This window comes from Micropterus salmoides, unplaced genomic scaffold (genome assembly GCF_014851395.1).
Source record: "Micropterus salmoides isolate LMB-PRFRI ecotype aquatic unplaced genomic scaffold, ASM1485139v1 Ms_hic_scaffold_3, whole genome shotgun sequence".
In the NCBI taxonomy this organism is placed as follows: Eukaryota; Metazoa; Chordata; class Actinopteri; order Centrarchiformes; family Centrarchidae; genus Micropterus; species Micropterus salmoides.
Window position 1 is genome coordinate 3150857 of NW_024042261.1, and position 26780 is coordinate 3177636.

Here is a 26780-nt window from a genome sequence, read left to right on the forward strand (position 1 = left end):
TCAGAGCGCATTAATTGATTGTTGAACTGTGGGTTTTGTATTTAGCGCTTACTGTCTAACACACTGTGGTGAACTGTGTTTTTCTTGCGGTCCGTAGGCCGACCTAATGATATTATATCCTATTATTTAATGCCATGACTTGACTCTCAAATGATCTTTCACATATTATTATAATTTGATACATCTTCTCCACCATTGCTCATAATAATAATTCATGCATCACCTAATTTCATCATAACACAGGCCTGACTCACAAGAAAGTGTTTGTTTAATCTATCTAACATTGTGTTGGTCAGACTACACACTGATTTACTGCTTGTCCGTTTTGAATAATATAGTAGGTAAAGAGCTTAAAATATAATGGCATATTAAATCGCAATATTGGTAAAAAAAATTAAAAAAAATCGCATTAGATTATTTTCCAAAATTGATCAGCCCAACTCTGTACTGAACTTGCCTGGGAGAAAGTACAGTGAGATCACATGAAAATAAGCTGCTCGTAGTGAGACAGTGATAAAGTTGACAGTGAGTGTTGTGGCTATTGTACCTTGTTTGTAATAAGGTCTGACAGTTCGGCTTGTGTGTCTGTGTGTGCTGCTGTTGATGTTGACCCACTGTTCTTGTGTTTATGGTTTTGCTTTAATGTGTGTATTATTTATAGAGTAATCCTTTTGTCTTTTTAGGGTGACATATTACCACCTGTCCAGGCACAGCGGGTTTAAAATAGCCTTTTGGTTAATTCTGGCATTATAAATTTATTTATGTATTATAATGTGCATTGTCCCTGCTGACCTCAATCTAATTCAGCCACAACCACAGTCAATAACAACAATAATTAGAGATGAAATTACTCCAACAGAATTTCATTGTATGAACGCATGCAATGACAATAAAGATGGCCAGAGAAGCACCCGTTTAGCCTTCTCAACTGTATTTCTTTGCAACTGCTTACCACACCTAGAATTCTGTATATATCATCTGGCTATTAATTACTTACAATTATGCTTCAATGCTTTTTTTGTAACTCTAAAGTCCCTAAAGAAGCCAATAGAAATGTAGGGATAGTGACTTGAAATATAAATACTGATTTGAAAGACAAGACGTGGACACAATGCAAAAAAACAATTTATTAAAAAAATGATTTAATCATTATCAGTATTAGAAAGTCTGCAGTACAGGTAAGAGATCATAGGCAGCTAAAGCAAAGTTCAATAGAGATGTATTAATACAAGGACTGTTAGCAGACATTATACCCAAATTTCTGACCATCATTTCAACATGGCTTTGACAGCACATGAGATCCCTGGTGTAAGATATAAGAGATCAGAGATCTGATTTACATGTTGTTGGTCTACCTTTTTGTCTGTTGCTTTTATTATTGTGTCCACTGTGTTGTGTTGTAAAACAAGAAAAATCAGCCAAATCAATTGTTGAATTAAATTGTTGAATTTGTTAAGCAAGTGTGTAAAAAAAATAAAAAATGTTGCATGTAAGATGTTTAACAGAGATGTGTCTGGGGGTGGCTGTGGTTTAGGAGGTAGAGCAGGTCATCCACTAATCAGAAGACCGGTGGCTTGATCCCCGGCTCCTCCAGTTCACAAGATACTGAATTCAAAAATGCTCCTGAAGGCTGTCCCCTCAGTGTGAGAATGATTATTTTCTTTCTGATGAGCAGTTGGCTCCTTAGCATCTGCCATCAGTATATGAATGTGTGTGAATGTGACATGTATTGTAAAGCATTTGAGTGGTCGGAAGACTAGAGGCGCTGGACAAGTACTGTCCATTACCATTCCCATTACTTAGCTAATTCTAACAAACTATTCATTTCTTTTTTCATACCGTAAGTTGGCAAAGAAAACCTCTTTCCAGTATTGCTCTTGACCAAAGACTTGGCCAGGAACTGTAAGGTGGAGTTGTACAGGCAGTAGCACTATTCTTATCACAATATTGTCATTTTTTCAACTCACATATTTGTAATTGTAAACAGAGTATTTGTATGTACTTTGCTTAATGGTGTAGAAGAAATTCCACTGGTAGCATCATACATCAAAAGTTAAATGCATTACTAGGACTGGGTATTGAACCACAATAATGTCTATCCAAAACTGTTCAGAACCAAAACTGACATTGAATGCATTGTCAGATTTGTAAACTTGTTTACTTATGCTTTAATCAGATAGTTCCTTATTAAAGGCATTTTGCCAAATTTAGGCTATATATTACTAGATACATAATGTTTGGCACTCAAGACAAGAAGCCAAATTTCTCAGACGACTATGTTTAAAAAATGTATTTATATTTCTTAAATTAAAGTTTTGAAAACTATCCTTTTTGGTATGGTTATGGAAACTCAGGTATTGTATCCGCACTAGAATTGAACATCTCAGACGATGCCCAGGCAGCCCATTCATTTTACTTAGGTTTTAGTTCAATTCTGTGAGGTCAGATATTCTGGAAAAAAACAATAAATGAAACCTGTGAGTTGAACCACAACACATCAGCTGAACTGTCTGGTTGCTGTTTGTCTTAAGTGAAGTATCTAGGCCTGGAGTTTGCCAAGGTGTGGTTACCATCTCACACAACAAGGGGCATGTCCTCTAGATCCTTGGGAACCTCCAGACAGTAGTCCCTGGAGCTGGAGCTCTTCATCTGACAGGCCTTCTCTTCAAGATCAAAAGCCATTGCCGTGGCCGCTTCCTCAAGTCCTGCCCCAGCCTCCTCTCTTGCCTCTCGTATTTCAGCCGGCCTCTCTTCCTCCATCTTGTCTGCTCTCACCTCCTCAAGCATGACACTGGCATCACACGGCCCAACCAGTCCCTGGACCTCCGGCCGGTCACTGCCCCAGTAGCCCGCACTGCTCACCAAGTCCATGTTGGACCGGGAGGTTCGGGGGGCATTAACCCGGCGGTGAATGTGGCAAACTTGGCATGCCAATACCATGGTGGCAACCAGCAGGCAGACAATCAGCCCCCCTGCTGAGCCTATAGCAATCAGACCCATCTCAGTGTCGATCAAGCAGTCGGCACGAGTGCTATTGGTGTCTGTATCAGGATAGATTGTGTGGTTAATGGTAGTGAGGACAGGGGCTGAGCTGCTACCTTGAGCTTCTGTTTTGGACGAATATGGCTGCGTGGTTGAAAGGTCAGTAGGACAGAACAGCTGCTGGCTGAGAAGAAGAAACAGCCAGAGAGAAGTTCCTGTGCCTTCCATGGTGCTCTGAAATTAAGAAAATGTTTTAGAAAGAGTTAATCCAGTTCAGAAATGTAGATTTTCTGCATCACTTACAGACTGTCACTAAACTGCGTCACTTTTAGACCTGATCAAGGAAGTACTTTTCAGTGCCATTTGCCTTTGCAAAAAGTCAGACCAGAAAGTAAATTTTTTCAATTAAGTTTACTACTACTAACTTCACTTAACGACATGATCTTGTATAGGCAATACTTACTTGAAGTACTCTTATTTGGAGATCTTGGTGGAGAGATGGAGACAGCTGCTGCAGTCAGACTCTTGAGATGATCTGAACTCACTTCCTGAGCCCCTTTCTTTTTTCTGGTCTGGTTATTTAAGGCCTCTGGTTTGATACCACAGATGCTGACGAGCTCTTACAAAAAAGAGACAAAAAGAAATGTCGTTTATCAGAAACCAAAATGGCTTTCATTCGTGTCACATGTTTTGCTATGAACAATTTTAGGTAGGCTTATGTGAGCAACACTGACCCCAAACACATTATTTTACTAAAGATGGCCTGCATTTGAATTTGACCTTGTCTTTTTTTTTTTTATCTCCTTTCTTTAGGTTCAAAACAGGCCAGATCAATGGTGACCTGCTCATCTACCATGTCCTCCTCACCCTCAAACCCTACTATGCTAAGCCCTACGAGATAGTAGTAGACTTAACACATGTAGGACCCAGCAATCGCTTTAAGACCGACTTCCTGTCAAAGTGGTTTGTGGTCTTTCCTGGGTTTGCCTATGAGAACGTAGCAGCTGTCTATGTCTACAACTGCAACACCTGGGTGAGGGAGTACACTAAGTACCATGAGCGGCTGTTGACGGGATTGAAGGGCAGCAAACGGCTCCAGTTCATTGACTCTCCTGCCAAGCTGGCCGAGCACATTGAACCCGACCAACAGAAGCTGCCTGCAGCCACACTGACCCTGGAGGAAGACCTTAAAGTGTTCCATAATGCCCTCAAGCTGGCCCACAAAGACACCAAGGTCTCAATAAAGGTGAGGATGCAGCCATAGCAGTTTGTTATAAAAAAAAATGCTAATTACTTAGGTTAGCTGTATCATTAGAGGAGTGCTGCCCTATCTGTAGATTTTCCGATTCGACAAGTAGTCGTTAGTTCAACCCATTCCAGGGCTAAATTGAGTTCCAGGGATGAGAAACAATGTAATCAGTAACAGTGCTGTGCTACATTACAGAGAGTCTTTAAAATATACTCATATCAAGGGGCCCGAAGCGAGCCGCCTGTTAACGACAAGTGGTCGTTCTGAATGTGTCAGACAGACTAGCAAGGAGATTAAACATTTTTTCCATTTAGTTTCGGATTGTGATTTCAACCGGGTTGCTAGTTTGACTAGTTAAAAACATCCGAATAAGCTCAATACACAGAGCAGGGGAGAGTCGCCTCTAGTCATAAGGTAAGGTCCGTGTTGCAATAGCGACAACTGACTAATAAAAACTTGGTCAATTAAGACTCTTCTCATCGACCAGGGTTTAGATGACTATTTAGGGGGCTGCCCTTCCTAAAACAATGTATGTTTTTATGCTGATCAGGTAGGCTCGACTGCAGTTCAGGTGACCTCAGCTGAGCGGACACGTGTCCTTGGCCAGCCCGTCTTTCTCAATGATGTGTACTACGCCTCAGAGATTGAAGAGATTTGCCTGGTGGATGAGAGCCAGTTCACCCTTACCATGGCCAACCAGGGCACACCGCTCACATTCATGCACCAGGAGTGTGATGCCATTGTCCAGTCCATCATCCATATCCGGACACGCTGGGAGCTGTCACAGCCTGACTCCATCCCTCAGCACACCAAGATCCGACCAAAAGATGTTCCTGGCACTCTGCTCAACATTGCTCTGCTGAATCTGGGCAGTTCTGACCCCAGCCTCAGGTCAGTCCCGCAGGGCATTTAGTTATTCTTACAAGATTCTTTGACCTTGAAAATAAAGCAACTTACCGGCTTAGTGAGGGTTGAATTGAAAAGAGGGTCTGATCCATTTAATTGAGACACAAAGGATTTTTCTTTTTGCCAAACAAGTTATATGTAATCTGCTGTGGATGTGACAATCCAAACTAAGAAGTAAAATCAATATTGTTATTTTAGTGCTCTCTTTCCAGAGAAAGATCATCTGTTTGGTGTTTTGCCTTTGTATCCAGATTTGTAGATTTCAACATTTCAAATCTCTTAGCAGGGTAGACACAGAGGCTGAGTTAAATTATACCACCTGGAGAAGGTGTTTTCTCTGCTAAGATTTCCTAGGTAACAAAGACAGTTGAGGAACAGTAAAACTTAACGCTGTTTTTGCACTGCTCCTGCCGTGGCTTAACAGCTCTGACTTGTTGTCCATCCTACATCCAGGTCAGCGGCTTACAATCTATTGTGTGCTTTGACCTGCACCTTCAACCTAAAGATAGAGGGCCAGCTACTGGAGACATCTGGCCTTTGCATCCCAGCTAACAACACCCTTTTCATAGTGTCCATCAGCAAGACTCTGGCTGCCAACGAGCCTCATCTGACGCTTGAGTTTCTGGAGGAGTGCATCTCAGGCTTCAGCAAGTCCAGTAAGCTGCTGGCAGACATGCTCTCACATATATACATGTAGCCATGTCACTTTATAACTCATACTCATTACTGAAATATTATTCTGGGTTTATGCAAGACATGTTGTTGAGCACATCAGGGGATTTTACTAGTAGATCACATATTAATGACCTAAATGGTTATCGGCTCATCTGGAGTGCAAACTACACTGGTCTCTCATGTGAGACCAGCACTAAGAATCTATAAGTCCTACTAGCAGCTTCTAGAGGCCATGCTGCTCCTTATATACAGCTGAACCAAACCAGTTTGGACCCAACTTCTGATATTGTCATCCTTAATGTCTAACGCCAACTAAGGAGACTAAAAACAGCAAATAAGGACAAACACGTATTTGGAAGCACTTGACGTTATAAAAAGGCAATTATAAATCCCTTTTTTTCCAAATATTGCCTTTTAAATTATGTGATGTAGGTGTCGTGCTGCCACTGTGTCAGAAGGTTGCATTGTTCAGCCCCAAGCTGGGCTAGTTGTAAGAAGAGAGGAGAATTGTTTTAATGTGTTGCTAGTGTTTCTGGTTGACTGTCATGGTCCAGACATGGTTTTTAGTTGATTATGATCAACTGCATTCTCTCATTACACTTGTATGTTGTTCAGCTCATCCTGCTCTCTTTTAAAAGTTTATCGTGTGTTAAACAGGATCCTACATTTGCCATAGTGCGACCAGAGTCATTTAGTTAGAACCGCCCTGCATCTTTCTAACACTGACTTCCTGTCATGAATCATCAGGTTTATTTCCTCAAACATGACAAAGATCCTCCAGAAAGCATTACACAACTCATTCTGAGTAAAACTGATCTTCATGTGGAACAATATAACGTTCAGTAGTATGAACTACTGTAAGACAAAGATAAGAAAATCTCGCCATTGACCCAACAATGACCTTTAAATTAGAAAGTAAACCAGGTGCTGTGTTTTTCTACTTCAGGTATTGAGCTAAAGCATCTCTGCCTGGAGTACATGACCCCGTGGCTGCTCAACCTAGTTCGCTTCTGTAAGCACAATGATGATGCCAAGCGCCAGCGTGTCACTGCCATTTTGGACAAACTCATCACCATGACGATCAATGAAAAGCAGATGTATCCCTCTATCCAGGCCAAGATCTGGGGCAGTCTGGGTCAGGTGAGTCTATCACACCAACAGCTTGAAAAGTAAAAATGTGTTCTGGGTTTGAACTTACTTTCTTGCTGCGTCTTCAGATAACAGACCTGTTGGATGTGGTGTTGGACAGCTTTATTAAGACCAGTGCCACGGGAGGCCTGGGCTCCATCAAAGCAGAGGTTATGGCCGATACTGCAGTGGCTCTGGCCTCAGGGAATGTCAAACTGGTGTCCAGCAAGGTGAGACTGTCTACTCTGAGCTAATACATGCTAAAATAAGAGGAGATGCGGAGGAACTTATACTTAGCATGTATCTTATCAATGACAGATTTTTTTTTTTTGAATATTGAAGACGACAAAGTCATCTTATTGCCTCACAGATCATTTAATTTCATGGTATTAGTGACCTTTGCTTTATCGGAGGAGACTTCACCTCTGTGCTACATTTTCTCCCTATAAGCACAGCAGTGTGTTTGTGAGCAAATACTCAACATATCATTAATTCAGCCAGTTTTGAAACCCTCTGCATGGTTTTACCACTGCATGGAAATGATTGGTCAGCTCCCTTGTGGCGAGATGTTGTTTACAGGCATTAAAATAATCGTAGTGAATGAGCTTTGTAAGAGGAAGTAGCAGATTCGCACTCATTTCTGGCTATCACAAATAGTCACTATATCAAATCACAGAATTTAGTTGGATTTCTTAATCATGGGACACCATCCCACACAATTCAGAATAGTTGCTTACCAAATGAATTATATAGTAATTAAAAATGTAATTACTTCAATCTCGATCTGAAGGTTGCTTGACTCTGTGTACAGTGGCCGCATACTATTTCACATACAGAAACTATGTCATCATGTTGTTCTCTCCTCTAAGGCTCATCTAAAGAAGAAGAATTTCAGTTAAACCAGTCAGCCACTGAGAGCTTCTCAGGAATCACAAGTGAAATTAGGGCTGGGCGATATGGCCAAACATGTTCATCATAAATAAAGTAATAAAGGCTGATTTTTGAGACCAGACGATTAATTGTGGTTTTGAACTATTTGTTACAGTCAGAACATGACACTTAATGAACACTTAACAAATCCGAGGCAGAATATTCAAAACAATTATACTACTACTTTTTTTAGCATGTATGCATACGTATAATTAAGTATTAATCTTTTTTCAGTTCTTTTCCTTAAATATCCTAATTATAATTAAATCCAGCATTTATTAAACATTTGTTATATTGTTATTGAAGAAAATTATATTGCAATGATTATTATTCAATTGCCAATCCCAAAGTGAAATATTTTCTTACTCTCTATCATGATTAGGCCTATAGTGAATCGTTCTGCTGACCTAACTCTAAGTTACTTTAGTAATTTGTAGCATCAACCTTGATATCACAGACGAAGTAAGGTCAGCAGAGGAGGGAGGAGGAGCACTGTCAGGCAGGCTCTGCTACATTCAGTCCCACAGAGAATGTTGGCTGTTTTGTTTTTGTTTTTTTTGTGGAGCTCTCAGGCATCATTGGTCCCGCATGGCCACTTGGTTGTGATGGCAATGCATGTGTACCGTCTATCATTTGATGACTTAGTTCTAAAGTTTGGAATTGTTAAGGACGCAGGTTTTGCAGCAGACTAGAGCAGCTTTTTTAAGTTGGAAGCAGCAACTTAGGAGCGTTTAGCAGGGTTTCTTACTTTGAGGATTTGGTGGAACCTACCTGGCCGTCTGTTGGTCTGCAGGTGCTTGCTCCGTTGGTCGATTTTTATTAAATAACATTTGCTCGCCGGGCAAGGCAAAGTAAGTTTATTTGAATAGTGCCAACAAGGAAATTCAAAGTGGGTCTCTACTGCTACTGGACATCAAATACTTACACTATAAAGTTTTAGGACACCCGTCCAAATCATTGAATTCAGGTGTTCCAATCATTTCCATGGCCACAGGTGTATAAAATCAAGCACCTAGGCTGCAGACTGCTTTCACAAACATTTGTGAAAGAATGGGTCGCTCTCAGGAGCTCAGTGAATTCAAGCGTGGTGTCGTGATAGGTTACTACCTGAGGCACACAGTGTGCAGAAGTCGCCAACTTTCTGCAGAGTCAACAGCTACAGACCTCAAAAATGTCGTGTGGCCTTCAGATTAGCTCAAAAACAGTGCGTAGAGAGCTTCATGGAATGAGTTTCCATGGCCGAGCAGCTGCATCCAAGCCTTACATCACCAAGTGCAATGCAAAGTGTCGGATGCAGCGGTGTGAAGCACGCCGCCACTGGACACTAGAGCAGTAGAGACGTGTTCGACGAATCGCGCTTCTCTGTCTGGCAATCCGATAGATGAGTCTGGGTTTGGCGGTTGCCAGGAGAACGGTACTTGCCTGACTGCATTGTGCCAAGTGTAAAGTTTGGTGGAGGGGAGATTATAGTGTGGGGTTGTTTTTCAGGGCTTGGCCCCTTAGTTCCAGTGAAAGGAACTGTTAATGCTTCAGCATACCAAGACATTTTGGACAATTTCATGCTCCCAACATTGTGGAAACAGTTTGGGGATGGCCCCTTCCTGTTCCAACAATACTGCGCACCAGTGCACAAAGCAATTTCCATTAAGACATGGAAGAGCGAGTTTGGTGTGGAGAACTTGACTGGTCTGCACGGAATCCTGACCCCAACCCGACAGAACACCTTTGGGATGAATTAGAGCGGAGACTGTGAGCCAGGCCTTCTTGTCCAACATCTGTGCCTGACAAATGCACTTCTAGAAGAATGGTCAAAAATTCCCATAAACACACTCCTAAACCTCGTGGACAGCCTTCCCAGAAGAGGTGAAGCTGTTATAGCTGCAGAGGGTTGGCCAACTCCATATTAAACCCTACGGATTAAGAATGGGATGTCAGTAACCTTCATGTAAAGGCAGGTGACCCAAAACCTTTGGCAATATAGCGTTTGTCTGTCTGTCCATCCAGGGTGGCTGTGGCTCAGCAGGTTGAGCAGGTCATCCACTAATCAGAAGGTTGGCGATTTGATTTATACTTAGCTTATTCTAAGAAACTGTTCAGTTCTTGTTTCAGAAAATAAGTTGGTCAAGACGACCTCTTCCCAGAATTAAGTGTGATTTATTCTTCTGCGTCGACATAGCCCCACACCCTACGCAGTAGTCTATGCCATAGCCTGACGTGCACCTCCTCAAAAATGTAACTACACGTCGGACCGCAAGAACTGTGATTGGTTGGCTGGGCAGCCTCGCAGTGCCTCAGAGCCGACAGGAAATGCCCCGTGCTTTGTAGTAACTAGTAGTCGATAACATTTGAAAAGTCTATAACAGCTGTATGTATACAATTTTATCCCCATTGTCGTTAGCGGAGGGCTAAACTGGAAGTTAATTCAATTCAATTCAATTTTATTTATATAGCGCCAAATCACAACAACAGTTATCTGACAGCGCTTTTCATAAAAGAGCAGGTCTAGACCATACTCTGTGATGCCTGCTTGGCCGGCAAAAGTCAACACAGTGGACGCTGTAGCGCTGCTGCCAACTAACGTTTGGCAGTGTATTTGCAGACAGAGACACCAACGCACAAGTATAAATGCCTGGCTACGTGCGTAGCTGAAGCCATAGGCTACAGTGTAGACCCGTCGCAGGAGTATAAATCACGCTTTATTCTTGACCAGGAAGTACGGTGGAGTTGTACAGTCAGCAGCACTATTCTTATCACAATATTGTCATTATTTCAACTCAAGTATTTGTAAATCTTAATAGAGTATTTGTATGTACTTTTCTAAATGGTAAAGAAGAAATTCCACTGGTAGCATCATTCATCAAAAGACTAGGACTAGGTTTTTTCTGATGAGAAAATGCAGCAGCAGAGAGAACTGGTAGAGAAAGAAAAAGACTAGACAACAACCACATAATACCCTAGTTTTGGCCACAATACAGAAATGGACTTGGGTGCAGTGGGACTGAATTACTCTCTGCTTTGCCACTGACATCTTTTGGCATATGCAAGGTACCCACAGCAGCTTGAGCTGGAGACAGTCTATCTTCTGCCTCTGTTTTAATCTGAAAGTGCCCCAGAATGCTCCATTTAAGTACAAGTTCAGATTGTAAAAATTCAGAGGATTACTTTCATATATCCTTAACTTTTTCATCAAACTGTATGCAGTTTGCAGGCCTGCATACAACTACCGCAATTCTCAGCTGCAACTATAGTTTGACACGGTATTAAGTATTCTATAGGCAGCATACTTACCATAGTTGTAACTTTAAATGTTCTGTTTGAATAATATTTTCCTACTGTTGTATTTCATAACATTAACAGAAAACGGGTGCATGACAGCATGGACATGATTTTATTGTTATATATAATATTATAGCAAGGTGACAAGATGTATGAATTCATTCAACATTTGTTAATGGTTTAGTTTGTGATGTGAGTGATCAGATTTTAAATATAATATTGGCTTACTTACTAATGGAAGAAATCAATCCAGAGTTGTAAATCACTCCTGACTTGGTGTCCAAAGAGACAAACTCATCCACTCACTATCCATCATCTTTGTGCTCTGGATCCAAATTCAGCCTGCTGCTCGGATAACAAACAACATACACAAGAGACACAATAGAAAAGCCAGCCCTGACGGCACTGCCCTGAATGGTGGCCATTGTGAAGATTGTTGACTAAGAAAAGCCAGTCATTGTCTAAGTGCAGCTGCCCTCCATGATTAAGTGTACTTTTACTAAAGTATTGCATCAAATGTAAGAATATCAAATTGTCAGATGTACCTGGCTGTGACGTATACACAAGTCTTTGTGCTGGTGTTATCCACAGAGTTACTCTCTGATGTCATTGCAGGACAGCCTTCTGAGCACAATGAAGCCTTGTCCACTGCTCTTGAACCCTTTGTCACCCAAGAGTTGAATACGTGCTAGCCGCTTATAACTATAACCACATTGTCATATGATCAACTCTGTGTTTACCGTGGGGCTTCACCACGGATTGCTTCATTGGAGCCTTATTTGTCAGTAAGTCTATGGCATGTTCTTAAATAAAAATTTTGCATGATGATATTTTAAATGAGTAAACTTTGGAGTTTGAGAAATGATTTATAGCTTAAATGATGCTTGTCTCTGATATTAAGCTGAAGATAAACTAAAGATTACTCTACTCAGACTTTTGAAGGTTGAATTTCAGTCATGGTTATGGAATGTCATTAAGGCCTGAGCATGAAAATCGTGTGAGGTCCCTATTGGTTTTACACACTTTCTCCATTATCAATCTCCTACTAGGGAATTAGTCTAATGTACTGCAATTTTTCGCTGTGCAGTCTAAACCTAGTGACGATTAAAAGTTGTACAAACGGAGAGAGAGAGTGTACATGCTCACATCTGCACTAAACTTTACATGCTTGATAACGTTCTCTCCCCGAACACATGTACAAATTTTATTCAAATCGCATAACGAGTGTCACACAGCGCTTCCTTCCTCATGCAGGTGGCGCTACCATTGTAAATGACTATTGGCATGAGGAAGGAAGCGCTGTGTGACACTCATTATGCGATTTGAATAAAATTTTCACAGTGTGTTCCAGAACAGTTAATTATTTTGCACATCTATAACGAGAGATAGGTGAGTCGGAGGGGGACAGGTGGGTGAAAAAGAAAACTCCCTAATTTTCTTTTTTTAGACCTTCATCAGGCAAATGGTGTTATATACTGAGAATCCATCTTTTGTAGGAGGTAACTTGTTTGTCCACACCAATCACCCACTTCCTCATAAAATAAGGCAACCATTACAAACATTTATTGACATTTCCAGTACTAAAGATCTAGCTTAAGCTTACATATGACTCTCTCCAGGGGCATTGCTAGGCTCTTGAAACATTTGGGGCATGTCCCAGCCCAGAAATCTTGCATGTTATTCTGCAGGTTTTCTGCTCATGTTCAAAACTTTCTGCACATTCATTCACAAAATCCCTCCAACTTATCTGTGTTCTCTGACATTTGCTGAATAACTTTATTTTGAGACAAAAGTCATAATATTACAAGAATAAAATCGCAAACTAATGATACTAAAGTCATAATATTTTAACAAAATCTACATGCATGACCTATACACGGTCTGTGCTTCGGGAGGTAGAGCGGGTTGCCCGTTAATTGGAAGGTCAGTGGTTGCTGCATGTCGAAGTGTCCTCGGGCAAGATACTGAACCCCGGATTGCCCCTGGTGGCTGTTCCGCCAGTGTATGAATGTGTGTGAATGTTAGTTTCTGTTTGAGCACTTGGGCTCAGTGTGTGAATATGTGTGAATGGTGAATGCAGATGTAGTGTAAAAGCGCTTTGAGTGGTCGAAAAGACTAGAAAGGCGCTAAACAAATACGGAGAATTTACATTTAATATAATCAAAAAACAGACAATGTCATAATACTGTGAGAGTTATAACTTTATGAGACTGAAAAGGGGAACACATAAGGTAGCATTTTTAGAAAGGGCAGAGCGACTCAATAGACTCTGCTATCGATTTGCGTAGGTTGCATTTTTTTGACAAGGCTGCATAGATCGTCAGAACACCGGCGCTGCAAAACGTCACCATATCACATATCAAATCTCAGGCTGCACAAAGTTGGAACCGAACTTTTGCCTAGTCTCAGTCATTGATCTCAGCTCACAGTAAGCTCACGCAGGTAGCATGTGTCCGACTTTACGGGCTCTCTCGTGGGCATTTTGAGTCCGCATTTTTTTTGAAAATTGTTTTTCTTAACATAGATTTATGATGGTGCATAGAACACATGAAGTCAGAGGAATGCAATCCCCTTATTACACACTTAGTTTATTCAACTATTTATTTTAGTTTTTGCCTAATGGTGCTGTTTTGACCAACAACAGTGTATTTATTATTGAGAAATGTAGACTGACATTTACCTCTCCTCCACTCTGTAGGACAAGAGCCCGCAATACCTAAAAATCAGGCAAAAACATAAAATAAAAAGTGTGCAACATGTTTCAGCGTCGTCAAGGTAACGTGATAATGTGGCAAAGTGCTGTCCCATTCCTGTTTACAGCATTTTGAGCCCTTGCCACCTCTTACACTCATTCACTTTCCAAATAATGTCAGTAAAGTCTGTGGAGGTTCAGGGCTTAGGTGGTACATTGGGATTGGGCCATGGAGAGGGCAGAGGAGAGTACCGGCAGCTTGGGAGAAGTCCCGGTAGGCAAGAAAATGTCCCGGTACGGCAAAGAGTAAAATGTCGAGGTGCCGGTACTGCGTTCCAGGGCGTTCTGGCCCACTTCAAGCACTGGGCAACGCCAATGACTTTCTCTATGGTAGCAATAATATATCTTTCCAGGGGGTTCTATACTAGATGTAGATTTCTGTAAAATGTACACCAAAAAATACAATAAAATGCATTTATGGACAGATATGTTCTCAAATCTTGCTGGTACCTTACAGATTAACAGATAAATAGAGGATATAGCATAATAAACACAACAGTAGATAGAGGAAAATATAATAAACACATGTGACCCCACAATAGATTCAAAAGACAATAATATCATACTTAATTAAAGTGTTAAATAACAATGAAATTTAGAGAAAAATAGGAAAAGAGAAAAATGTTATCACCAAAAATGTTGCCTAAAATTCTACGCATTATCAATTAGGTGCAACAAACACATCAAGGCATCAAAAATAACTGCTCAATGTATTTTTAGAGAAACATACAATATTAATAAAATCTCCCATTCCCATGAAATCAAAATCGATGTTTAAATGTTTTTATAACATTTGCACTTGCACTTTATGTCACCAATATGGCAGTATCTGCCCCGTCAATGATAAAAAAAACACATTCTTGAAGATATTTTAGAGTGTGTCATGATTTTGCTGAAACTGGATCATATTTGATGAAGAACATATTAAAAATATGGAGAAAATATTTTCTGGTGTTCTCTCTGTCCCCTGGCTGCTCTGCCTCAACTCTGTGATTTACAGAATTTACTGATAGATAACTTCAGCAACAAGTAAAGCTAACAGCTAACTGCTGCTGACTTACCATTATCTAATTAGCTCAGATAGCAGTGCAACTACTTGTCAGTTTTGCTTACTCCGTTCGTAGTGGGAGCCCAGAGCACAGGGGGAGTGTTAGTGTTTACCAAAGAGTGTATAAAGTTGTTTACAATGGTTTTCAGGCCCGGGGCTCCAGCAGGGAATGATGGCGGGGTGCAGCGCCTGATTGGGAACCAGAGCCGGGCAAGCGGGCATTGAAACTGCACTCAGCAGCCTCCGACTAAACACAGCATGAATAGGACCGAACACAGCCTCAAAGACTAACAGGGAATCCAGTACCGAGATTTACAGAGCTTCTTGATGGACATAAGATCTTGGTGGATAGCTTTACCTTTTGCTAAACCACTAAAAGCTGCTAGTAGCCTAGATTGTCTGTCTGTATCTGTAGCTAGTTAGCTCGGTTAGCCATGCGGCTAGCAGTCCTATTAGCTGACTCAGCCACAGGATGCCAAGAGCGAAACCCGGCATAAAAAACACCTTGGTACTGTATTCACAGTGGTCAAACAGGCCTGTGTTTCTCATGGAGGATGTGTTTGGTGGGCAAAAATGTTGTTAGGGTCAGCGGGTGACAGTTTTATGTGTTAGGTGTTGTGGGACAGTTTTATTTCCTGTTGAAGGTCCTCCGTCATCCCAGGGGATTCCCTACCAGGGGATTCCCTACCTGGTCTATCCCCACCTGGTCTGTCATCCCAGGGGGATGTTAAGCAGAAATTCATCATTAAGTCCATTTGGAGCGCATGTTTGCTGAGGATAAATCCAGTAAGCCTCATGCTGTTTAAGTAACTTATCGTGGTCACCGCCCCTGAGTGGTAGAGTGACCTGTTCAATGCCACAAACCATAGTGAAGTAGAAGTGATGACAATGTTAATGTGAAATGTTTTGCCTGTGTGGGGGTGGGAAAAATTTGTAATTTTATAGTATTATTGCACTGTGCGCAACTGTCGCAGTGGTAGTTGCCCTTTGGAAGAGCGTGTCTGTGTCTCTTGAGTGGACTTAGTCTTGTACTCAGAATTTGCTCGCACCAAGTGATCCATTAAGTTTTTCACTGAGAACCACAGTTACAGTGAGGCCCAAATCTTAGAGGGCTACAACTATACTCATAGAATATCGGCCTCGCCCCCTATGGCTATCGCAATTGGGTTAGAGGCGAAGGAGGATGAGTCAACACCTCACTGGGCCCATAAGGTACCACAAAGCACAGACACACCTACCAAGAGCCAACATAATAAGCCATCCAGTCCCTCACAGCCCCACAGCATCCGTGATGGTGTATGCGCATTCACTCATGGCGCGACATGGGGAAGGCAAAGCAACCCATGTGAGACAGGCCGGGGACAGGATGGGGGCTCCACAGCTGTGCAAGCGCAGACAAAGGTTATGCACAGTAACGGTTCCGGCTGCGCGCAGTGCAGGCGCGAGCAGCGGCCTCTCCCCGCACCATCCGGTTGGTGCGGGGAGCGCGCACTCAGGACCAGGAGGCCGCCGTGCAGATATTGTCCACCATGCAGCGCCACAGAGGAAGCGATATTTCTCGTGGAGTGCGCCCTGATACCATCCGGGGAAACTCACTGGCTTACACATTGGCCTGTGAAATGGCCTCGCACAGCCAGCCAGTCAGACACTGCGCTGACAGGGGGAGCCACTTGGACTGCTCCCTGTAGTGCACTAACAAGCGCTGCGAGCGGCGATAGGGCGGCCGTAACAGGATAGTACGCTCACAGGTCAGAGGAGGTGGGACACAGCTTCTTCCTCAGACCTATGAGGAGGTAGGAAGAAGCCTGTTAGGGTAACCACTTGACCTAAAAGAGCTGGTGATGCTTTTAGGCATAAAGGCAGGTTTAGGGTACACCCTGGATCCTGAACCACAAAGGGGCCACAGAGAGGGCAGCCAGGTCGCTGACCCTCTTGGCTGATGTCAGCGTCAAGAGCAAGGCAACCTTGGCCAAAAGGAACTTCAGGTCCTCCAAAGGCTCAATAGGGGCTTTGGCCAAGGCGCATTAAACCAGTGCCAAATCCGACTGCAAAGCAGCATGCCGTGACTCAGGCCTGTGCTTCACCAGAGGGTGAGCGAACACCGTCCTGTCATCAAAACCATCATGACAGTATAAATTTCTCTCTTGTGTATAAGTAACTGAAGATACACTCTCTCTAATCATGCACGTTGAGAGAGTTTTGGTCTGGTTGTTAGCCGTGAACTTGCTCCTTTCGTGCGGTCACGGCACTGTTGCTGTATGCTAACGTTAAGGATGCATACAGCTCATCCCCCCTCCCCACCAGGAAGGTCAGACCTGAGTGCATCACAGACTACATAAACTTCTTTGTGGACTGCACTGTCCCAACGAAGACTGTTCATTGTTACTCAAATAACAAACTGTGGGATTTCAGTGACGGTAATAGGGAGGAGGTAAAGACTGTTCAGGGGGACCTGAAGGTGAAGATCAGGGAGGCTAAGGAGAAGCAAAGGAGGAAGCTGGAGCGTAAACTCCAGCAGAACAACATGAGGGAGGTGTCGAGCGGCATGAGGAACATCACTGGCTTCAGACCGACTGGCAGCAGAGGAGTTGAAGACAGCTTGGACAGGGCCAACCAACCTAATCTGTTCTTTAACAGATTTGATGCTATGGCTCCTATGGTGTCCGCCCCGGGGTGCTCAAAGCCTGTGCCCCCCAGCTATGTGGAGTCCTTCATGTCTTCAACCTGAGCCTGAGTCTCCAAAGGTTCTCTGTGCTGTGAAAGACATCTTGCCTCGTGCCTATGCCAAAGAAGCCAAAGAAGCCATCATCTTCCTGCTCAACCGCACCTACACCCACCTGGATAAGCTGGCGAGCACTGTGAGGGTCATGTTTTTTGACTTCTCCAGTGCCCTCAACACCATCCGGCCGGCCCTGCTGGGTGAGAAGCTGACAGCGATGCAGGTGGATGCCCCCCTCGTGTCCTGGATTGTTAACTGCATGACTCGCAGACCACACTATGTGCGCCCGCAACACTGTGTGTCAGACAGGGTGGTCAGCAACACCGGGGGCCCCACAGGGGACGGTCCTCTCTCCCTTCCTCTTCACCATCTACACCACAGACTTCAACTACCACACAGAGTCCTGCCATCTACAGAAGTTTTCTGATGACTCTGCTGGGGTTGGATACAGTAGAGGGCTTCCATCCAGGGGGTCAGTGTGGACATTGTGGAGGATTACAAATACTTGGGAGTGCACATGGACAATAAACTGGACTGGGCCAAGAACACTCAAGCCCTCTACAGGAAGGGCCAAAGCCGTCTCTATTTACTGAGGAGGCCGAAGTCCTTCGACGATGCTGAGGATGTTTTATGAGTCTGTGGTGGCCAGTGCGATCCTGTTTGCTGTTGCATACTGGGGCAGCAGGCTGAGGTTAGCGGACGCTAACAGACTCAACAAACTGATCCAAGGCCAGTGACGTTGTGGGGTTGGAGCTGGACTCTCTGTTGGTGATGTCAGAGAGGAGGATGCTGTCTAAGCTACATGTCATCTTGGACAATGTCTCCCACCCACTCCATGACGTGTTGCTCAAACACAGGAGCACTTTCAGTGCAAGACTCATTCTCCCAAAATGCACCACAGAGCGCCACAGGAAGTCATTCATGCCTGTTGCCATCAAAACTCTTTAACTCCTCCCTCAAAGTGTCTGACCCACAGGCCCTTAGTTAGTTATTAAACTGGACATTGTCGTGCAATACTTTACATTCTGTGCAATATTCAGTGTGCAATATTCTTTGCTGAAATTTCTGTGCTTCTATTTATTATCTATTTATTCACTACTACTGTTCACCACAATTCTGTCAATAATGTTAATGTTAATAATATTGTACATATCATACTCCTTTTATATTTCTTCTTTATATTTCTTCTTTTTATATTTATATTTTTATTTACCTGTCAGCTTCTATTATTATTTGTATTGCTTTATGTCTTTATGTCAATGTGTGCAACTGTGACAAAAACATTTCCCCCCGGATCAATAAAGTATTTCTGATTCTGAAATGGCGGCAGCATAGGTCTTAACTGTACTGAACGCCAGCCCTCTGTTCATCAGCAGCTGGAGAAACGAAAGCACCTCAGGCAGCAGACAAGCCACCAGGTCCAACCCCTGGTCCTGACTCTAGTGTTGGAAACCCGACCATCTGGCGAAGTAAGAGGTCCAAGTGGAAGCGGTTAACCCCTGGACAGTGCACACCACCTCCTGTGAGAGACCTAAACCCTGCAAGCACTGCCTCTCAGCTGATTGTCCTGATTGTGCCCCCCCTAGGAGAGGGCATCCCCCCACCTGGGGAGTTTCCACAGCCGTGGGTGAAGGCATCTACCCCCATTGGGGGAGTGTCCCACGAGTTTAGTGAGAACCAGGGGGCACACTGAGCATTTTCTCGGTTGGCAAACAGATCTACCTCTTTTGCGCTGAACCTGCGCTAGATCTGAGTGACCAGATCGGGATGAAGGCACCACTTGATAGAGGCCCACACCATGAATGGGCATAGACAAAACTTTTTTCAGTGCTGCACATGCACGCATTGGGGTGAACCCAGTAGTGATAGCCTTAGAGGGCAAACTCCTACCAAGTAGAACAAAGGTGCTAAGGCTATACGGGTGCTGTGCAGCGCCACATAGAGGACACAGGAAGTGACGTGTAAGTCCTTCACGCAGCGTCCGAAGCACATGATGTATCAGAGCCGTGTAGGTAGAGCAGTAGTATGTGTGGTACGGCTGTGGCACACCCAAAGGACTGCACATGCGAGGGCCCGCAAAACGCTGCTTACAGCTTGAATTCTTTTTAGAATCAGAATCCACTTTCTAGCCAAGCAGTGTGAACAATGAACATTGTAGGTAAAAGAATCAGGGCTCGACAATGATGGTGGCCCGATGGCCTGTGGCCAGTAAAACGTAACGTCAGGACAGTTGAACTAGCAACTCACTGGCCCAATTGTGGCTGATTGACAGGTCACTACCATGGCAACCTGTTCATCAGGATAGAGGCGACTTGTGTGTCCGCTGCTCTGTGTACATTTTTCAGAAATGGCTGTCGGCAGGAGAGCACGTCATGTTTGAGTCTGTTAGTATGTTTTGTTTTAAAAGTAAATTGTTTTGTTAACCTTTTTATTTTTTATAATTTTAACTGTGATCACATTTTTTAGTTTTTTTTATATCCAGGATGTATTTAATAAAACGATTGAACACTTTTGGAAGGAGGGACAGTAAAAATTGTCTTCGGGCCAGTAAGTTTCAAAGGCCAGTGGCAAAAAAGTTTAACGTTGAGTTCTGAGAATATAAGAAAAATAAAGAGCAGGTCAAGTAATCATAAATATGAAATAGACAATAAGATATTAAAGAGATAAGAGAGTGGGCGGGCTAGTGTGTGTTTGTGTGTGTGTAGTAGAAGGGTAAGAGAGACAGAGCACCAAGAGCGACTACGCTGGTGTTGTGTTGAGTTATACTTTCCCCATGAAGCATTTATTACCTTTTGATTAACCACACAAAGAATATATTATATCATTTTTAAACAGTACTTAGAATAGACCCGGGAGGAACCGTGACTTGCATGCACTGGTCAGCAGACATGCAAAACTCGGCCCAAAACTGGTGAATGCTGGCGAGCAAAGCAGAGAGAAAAGGGTCAACAGTGAGCCTCAGTTTAACTGGAAATGTACAGTGAAAGTTTCGATAACCACTCGACTATAGACAAAACCTGACAATTCTGAGTCAACTATGTAAATTCTTAGTCGTGGACACTCCTAAGTATGAGTAAACTGTACTGTAAGGAGGGGGGATGAGAGTCAGTGGGGGTCCTGAGATTTGCTGGTGAGGCCAGCTGCAGACGGAAAGAGGGGAGTGTCTGAAACAGTTTGTGACCTGGGTGGGAGGGGTCAGCCACACCTGGAGGTGTAGAGGTCCTGGAGGGATGGTAGACTGCATTTGCTTTTAGGACAACAAACTCTGCTCTCATCAGTCTTGTTTCCAGACATAAACTAAACTGTACACAAGTTGCTCAGCAGCACACAGCAGACAGACTCATTTAGAGACCAGCTGGTGAGCACAGTAGAGAATTTAACAGCTACAGGAGCTGGTTGAGACCAAATACTGAGAGAATACTGGATTTACATTCACACAGAAAAAGCAGTGACTCCTCAATCTTGCTGCTCAGTGAGATGTGATCTATCTGATGGGAGACTTAAGAAGAATTTGGCTGGATCAGTGTGGCCATATTTACGTCTACCTAGATGTATTATAATGATACTGTATGGGGTTTGTCATGATAGCCGCCTGCATAGAGTTCATTGATATCAAAGAAGGCTCAGCTATTGACCGAAAGTGTTTAATTTTCGCGTCAGCTGTCATCATTTTGTGAGCGACGGGAAATTTGGGCTTTTGTCTGTGGTGTTTCAGTGTTTGTCTTCTCTTATTATTTGTGCCAGGTTATCGGTCGGATGTGTAAGATCATAGACAAGACGTGCCTGTCGCCAACACCCACACTAGAGCAACACCTGATGTGGGACGACATTGCCATCTTGGCACGCTACATGCTCATGCTGTCCTTCAACAACTCCCTGGATGTTGCAGCTCACCTGCCCTACCTGTTCCATGTGGTGACCCTGCTGGTAGCCACGGGCCCTCTGTCCCTCAGGGCCTCCACCCATGGTTTAGTCATCAACATCATCCACTCCCTCTGCACCTGCTCGCAGCTCAACTTCAGTGGTGAGGACTTAATTAATTTGGTTGATTAAGCCAGTTGTGGCAGCATGGATAAGCCTTTTGGTAAATCCAACAATCTAACAGTGCATGGGGATGGTGGAGGTGGCTCCTATGAGAGCAATCTTAAAACTGAAGTTTTCATAGCAGAGCACAAGCACACCAAATACATCAAGGCAACTTGTGTCTTTTCTAAATAAATCTTGTTTTCAAAATAAATGTTGTTGCGTTCAATGATTTCAGAGGAGACAAAGCAGGTTCTGAGGCTGAGCCTGACTGAGTTCTCCCTGCCCAAGTTCTACCTGCTGTTCGGCATCAGCAAAGTCAAGTCAGCCGCTGTGATCGCCTTCCGTTCCAGCTACAGAGACCGCTCCTTCTCACCAGGGTCCTACGAGAGGGAGACATTCGCCCTGTCCTCCCTGGAGACAGTCACTGAGGCCTTGCTGGAGATCATGGAGGTCAGCAGAAAAAATAATTTATTTTGCCAAGGAAACCCAATGATCCCAACTAGTGTCATTATCATGATAAACATGTCCATATCTCTATCTATCTATATCTCTATATCTATATACATTTGCCAAATGGATCACAATTTTCAATTCAATTAAATTCAATTTTATTTATATAGCGCCAAATCACAACAACAGTTATCTCACAGCGCTTTTCATAAAAGAGCAGGTCTAGACCGTACTCTATGATGCTATTTACAGAAGCCCAACAGTTCCCACCAAGAGCAAGCACTAATGAAAACTTGTTGCACCACTTGCACTGAAGCTCACACTGTTCTGCTCCTCGCTCTGTACACGTTCTCATTCTGTTTGCTCTTTGCTGTCTTTCCTCTAGGCTTGTATGAGGGACATCCCAGCCTGCAAGTGGTTAGACCAATGGACAGAGCTCGCACAGAAGTAGGAACCTAATTCATCTTATTTTAATGCACCAATGTTAAGAGCGTGAATGTGCAGCGTGGAACATGTGTGTCTGTGTGTGTTTGGATTCCAGGTTTGCATTCCAGTACAACCCGTCTCTCCAGCCCAGAGCGCTGGTGGTGTTTGGGTGCATCAGTAAGAGGGTTAGCCACAGCCAGATCAAGCAGATCATCCGAATCCTCAGCAAGGCCAGCCCTCTGCTCAGCATCGACAGGGTGAGAGCGTACATTCACTAATTCGACCCCTTGTCATGACCCTTGGACATGGCGTAGGTCTATTGTCAAGTCCTCCTTCTTCACTCCTTCACCTGTCAATGTCCTCCACCCCTCCGTAGCAACTTGTTGTCATTAGGAGATGGACACGTTTCCATTGCCTTGGCACGTGAATAGTCAAAGTCTGAGTCTGGAGATCTTTAAGCACTTAATCAATAGCCATTGAGAGGGGACTATGTTCTGGAAAACCTGACACTGCAGAGTTTTTTCAATTCAAATTGAGCACTGCAGAGCCCCAATACTACTTGATTTGCCATTAATATAGATTTTGCCTCTTCTTTACTTTCGTTCATTGATTCATGCACTATCCAATGGATGATTTGAGAAAAGTAGCCTTTCTTGTATTGTGTAGACACACTGTATACAAATTTTCTTTCATGTCTTTTTATAATCATTTTATGTCATAATCACCATAGATTTCATTGTCTGTGTTTACTACTTTCTTTGATATGCTTTAGCGACACAAATGTCATTCCGGTAAAGCAAACTTGAATTAAAGTTATTTTGAGCTGGTCTGTTTTTGACATTACCCAGGGGATTTTGTGTCATCCCAAAAGGTCAAAGATGTTCTTTGCCCCTCTGTTCTGAAAACATGAACACTGGGATAAAATCCTAACTTGTAGTTGCAGGGCTGAGAGATAACTCTCCAAAGTTTTTATTTCTATATATGACCCAATTCACTTGACACAGAGACATTAGATTGAAAATCACTTTCAGAAATAGTGATTGAAAGTGAGGAGGCCCCGTACATATTTTCACTTGTGAAATGTGGATGATGTGTACATCAGTAGTATTCAGTATTATGGATGGCATTAGGCTTTTATGTAACATAGGATTGTTTTCATGTCATATTTTGATCTTCAAGTGATTTTAATGAATGTTTATATGGTACTTATGCTTATGCTACTTGGTAAAGTGAAGGCACAGTTTAAACATCTCTTTCACTGATGAATATGTAATTTAATGAATTTCTATATAATGTATGACTGTCGATCCTTGTCCCTCCTCTCCCTCCCTCTTGCTCCTGCTCCTTCTCTTTCTTCCCTTTTCATCACAGGGTCTGGAGAGTTGTCTGAAGGGGCCGGACAATTACAACAGTCAGGTGTTAATAGAAGCCACAGTCATTGCTCTGACTAAGCTGCAGCCTCTACTCAGCAAGGTATACAACCACTGTAGACCAACCTCCAGCCACAGCATGCCACAACTCTGTTTCATAACTGCTCTTTCTCAATTTTATCAAATGAATGAATAGTATTTTCCAGTGTTTGAAATTTGAACTATTTGTATGCCTGCTGAGTGGGTTCATCTCTCCCTCTAGAGGAGAGAAGGAGCCATCATCATAACTGGTGTTGGATTATTAGTTTCAGGAAGGCTGAGTAAAATGTGGAATATCTATGAAAAGCTAAATCAAAAATCAACATTCTGTTTGTCATTTGTATAGTGCTACATAAGTTCTAAATAAGATAATAGTCAGCAGTTCAGTAGTGATTCTCTGTTTATCTCCCCACTGGCATTTTTAGAATCTGGTTTATGTCGTTGACAATACACAGCCCTGCCTTGCTGTTTTCAATAGTCACACTGTGTATGAGTTGCTTTCCAAACAATCTGTGTGTTTGCAGGAGTCTCCAATGCACAAAGCTCTGTTCTGGGTGGCAGTAGCTGTGCTGCAGCTGGATGAAGTCAACCTGTACTCTGCTGGAACAGCTCTGTTGGAGCAGAACCTCCACACTCTGGACACGATGCGCATCTTCAATGATAAGGTAAAATGTTGCAAGGTATGATGTTGCGTGAACTAAATACCAATACTGTTCTCGTAATACTGACTCTCATTTGGGTTTGGGCCGCTCACTTAGGCTGCACTGAGGTGTTCAAGGACAGATGACAGTGTATTTAAAAAGTAACATTCACAGTAAATCCTTAAATACTGTCTCATTTGATTCTGGTCCCAAGCTATAGTGCTCATTGCAATGGTAGTTGTTTGCAAAGTTATTTGTGAAGTAATGCTGTGCGGTAAAGCAAAACAAATTGAAACAAATTGGGAACTGAACTGAAGAATCAGTGCAGAGACCTTCAAGTTCGCACTTAGCACTAGAAATACCATGACCTGGATGACCAGGAGTCTTTACAGACAACTCTGACACGCTTTTGACTCACCAGAATCCTCTTATCTAGCTGTTTTTGATTGCAGATGTGTATTTTTGAAAAAAGAAAGCGGAAAATTAAGTACATGAAGAGACCTACTTTGTGGACAGGGGCATCTGACTGTGAATGTTTTTAATGTGACGACATGATCAAATACAGTTTCCTAATTCCTCTTTTTTGCTCCTCCAGAGTCCAGAAGAAGTGTTCATGGAGATCAGGCATCCTTTAGAATGGCACTGTAAGCAGATGGATCACTTTGTGGGCCTCAACTTCAATTCCAACTTCAACTTTGCACTGGTGGGCCACCTACTCAAAGGTAAAGATTCAATCATTCCATTTTCTAAGCACTATGGTTTTGTTGAATCACTGGGTGTCCATGTTCATATCAATCACATATATTGAGAAATCCCAGATGAAGCTGCTGTCAGTGTGGTTTAGCAATATGTTCAAAGTATGCACATAGTTTAGTTCTGCAATGTCTCATGAATAAAGGCAGAGTGACGGTGAGCATCACTACATGCGGCAGTATTGTTCAATCTGGGTGCATATTGTTTCTGCCAAAGACATTTGGGTCAGTGTCTTGTCCCTCACTGTCTGTCTTTCTGTCTGTAGGCTACAGACACCCATCACCCACCACAGTAGCGAGGACAGTGAGAATCCTGCACACACTGTTGGCTCTCATCGGCAAGCATCTGAAATGTGACAAGTTTGAGGTCAACACACATAGTGTAGCCTATCTGGCTGGTAAGTAACACTGTGGCATTTTGCATATACAGTCATGGCCAAAAATATGGGCAGCCCTGCATGTCTATCACATTATGCACTACTTCTGCCAGAAAACTGTTGCAATTACAAATGTTTTGGTTTTCTCATTTTTATTTATTTTGTTTGAATTGGAACAACACAAAAAGCAGAGAAAAAAAAGCCAAATCTGAGATGTTTCACACAGAACAAAAATGGTCATGACAAAATTATTGGCACCCTCAACTTAATATTTGGTAGCACACCCTTTGGGAAAAATAATTGAAATCAATCGCCTGCTGTAACCATCATTGAGTTTCGTACACCTCTGTACTGGAATTTTGGATCACATTTCTTTTGCCATCTGCTCTAGGTCTTTGAGATTTGATGGGTTCCTTCTCCCAACTGCTGTTTTAAAATCTCTCCACAGGTGCTCTATGGAATTAATTAATTATCTGTGATTTAGACTTGCTGGCCACTTTAGGACTCTCCAGTGCTTTGTCTTAAACCATTTTTGGGTGCTTTTTGAAGTATGCTTTGGGTCATTCTCCTGCTGTAAGACCCATGACCTCAGATGGAGAACCAGCTTTCTGAGACTGGGCCCTACAATTTGCCCCAGAATTCTTTCTACAGATTTCATGATGCCACGCACACAGTCAAGACATCCAGTACCTGAAACAGCAAAACAACCCCAAACCTCAGTGAACCTCCACCATGTTTGACTGTAGGGACCGTGCTCTTTCCTTTGAAGGCCTCATTTAATTTTCATAAAACAGAAGAATGATGTGCTTTACCAAAAAGCTCTATTTTAGAATCAGAATAAGAATCAGGTTTATTGCCAGGTACATTTTGACATACAAGGAATTTGCCTTGCTAAATTGGTGCTTACTATAGAACATAAATATAAATATATAAAAAGTAAGGAGATCAAAAAATGGACTTGTATACAAGAATTGCAATAATACTAAAATAGTATGAAAAAATTTACAACATAAGCATAAAGCACAGTTGAGTGT

General features: G+C 42.8%; 2 protein-coding genes across 3 annotated transcripts in view; one reads left to right on the plus strand and one right to left on the minus strand.

Annotated features, from left to right (window-relative positions):
- nf1a (neurofibromin 1a) overlaps positions 1 to 26780 on the plus strand; it is a 194261-nt gene that overhangs the window by 115875 nt on the left and 51606 nt on the right. Inside the window, 13 exon segments of the mRNA XM_038693756.1 lie at positions 3796 to 4228; positions 4782 to 5122; positions 5591 to 5793; positions 6759 to 6952; positions 7030 to 7170; positions 21410 to 21689; positions 21927 to 22141; positions 22527 to 22588; positions 22683 to 22824; positions 23939 to 24040; positions 24501 to 24641; positions 25213 to 25339; positions 25636 to 25767. Of these exon segments, the coding sequence (XP_038549684.1) occupies positions 3796 to 4228; positions 4782 to 5122; positions 5591 to 5793; positions 6759 to 6952; positions 7030 to 7170; positions 21410 to 21689; positions 21927 to 22141; positions 22527 to 22588; positions 22683 to 22824; positions 23939 to 24040; positions 24501 to 24641; positions 25213 to 25339; positions 25636 to 25767 (2513 nt within the window).
- LOC119883195 lies at positions 240 to 11753 on the minus strand. 2 transcript variants are annotated; one of them, XM_038693761.1, is made up of 3 exons: positions 11379 to 11753; positions 3446 to 3601; positions 240 to 3216 (listed from the first exon to the last, which is right to left on the minus strand). In XM_038693761.1, the coding sequence occupies exon 3, from the start codon at positions 3208 to 3210 to the stop codon at positions 2575 to 2577; it is 636 nt and encodes a 211-aa protein (XP_038549689.1). In that variant the 5' UTR covers positions 3211 to 3216; positions 3446 to 3601; positions 11379 to 11753; the 3' UTR covers positions 240 to 2574. The 2 variants fall into 2 exon arrangements, with proteins under 2 accessions (XP_038549689.1, XP_038549690.1); XM_038693762.1 differs by having other exon boundaries at positions 11375 to 11753.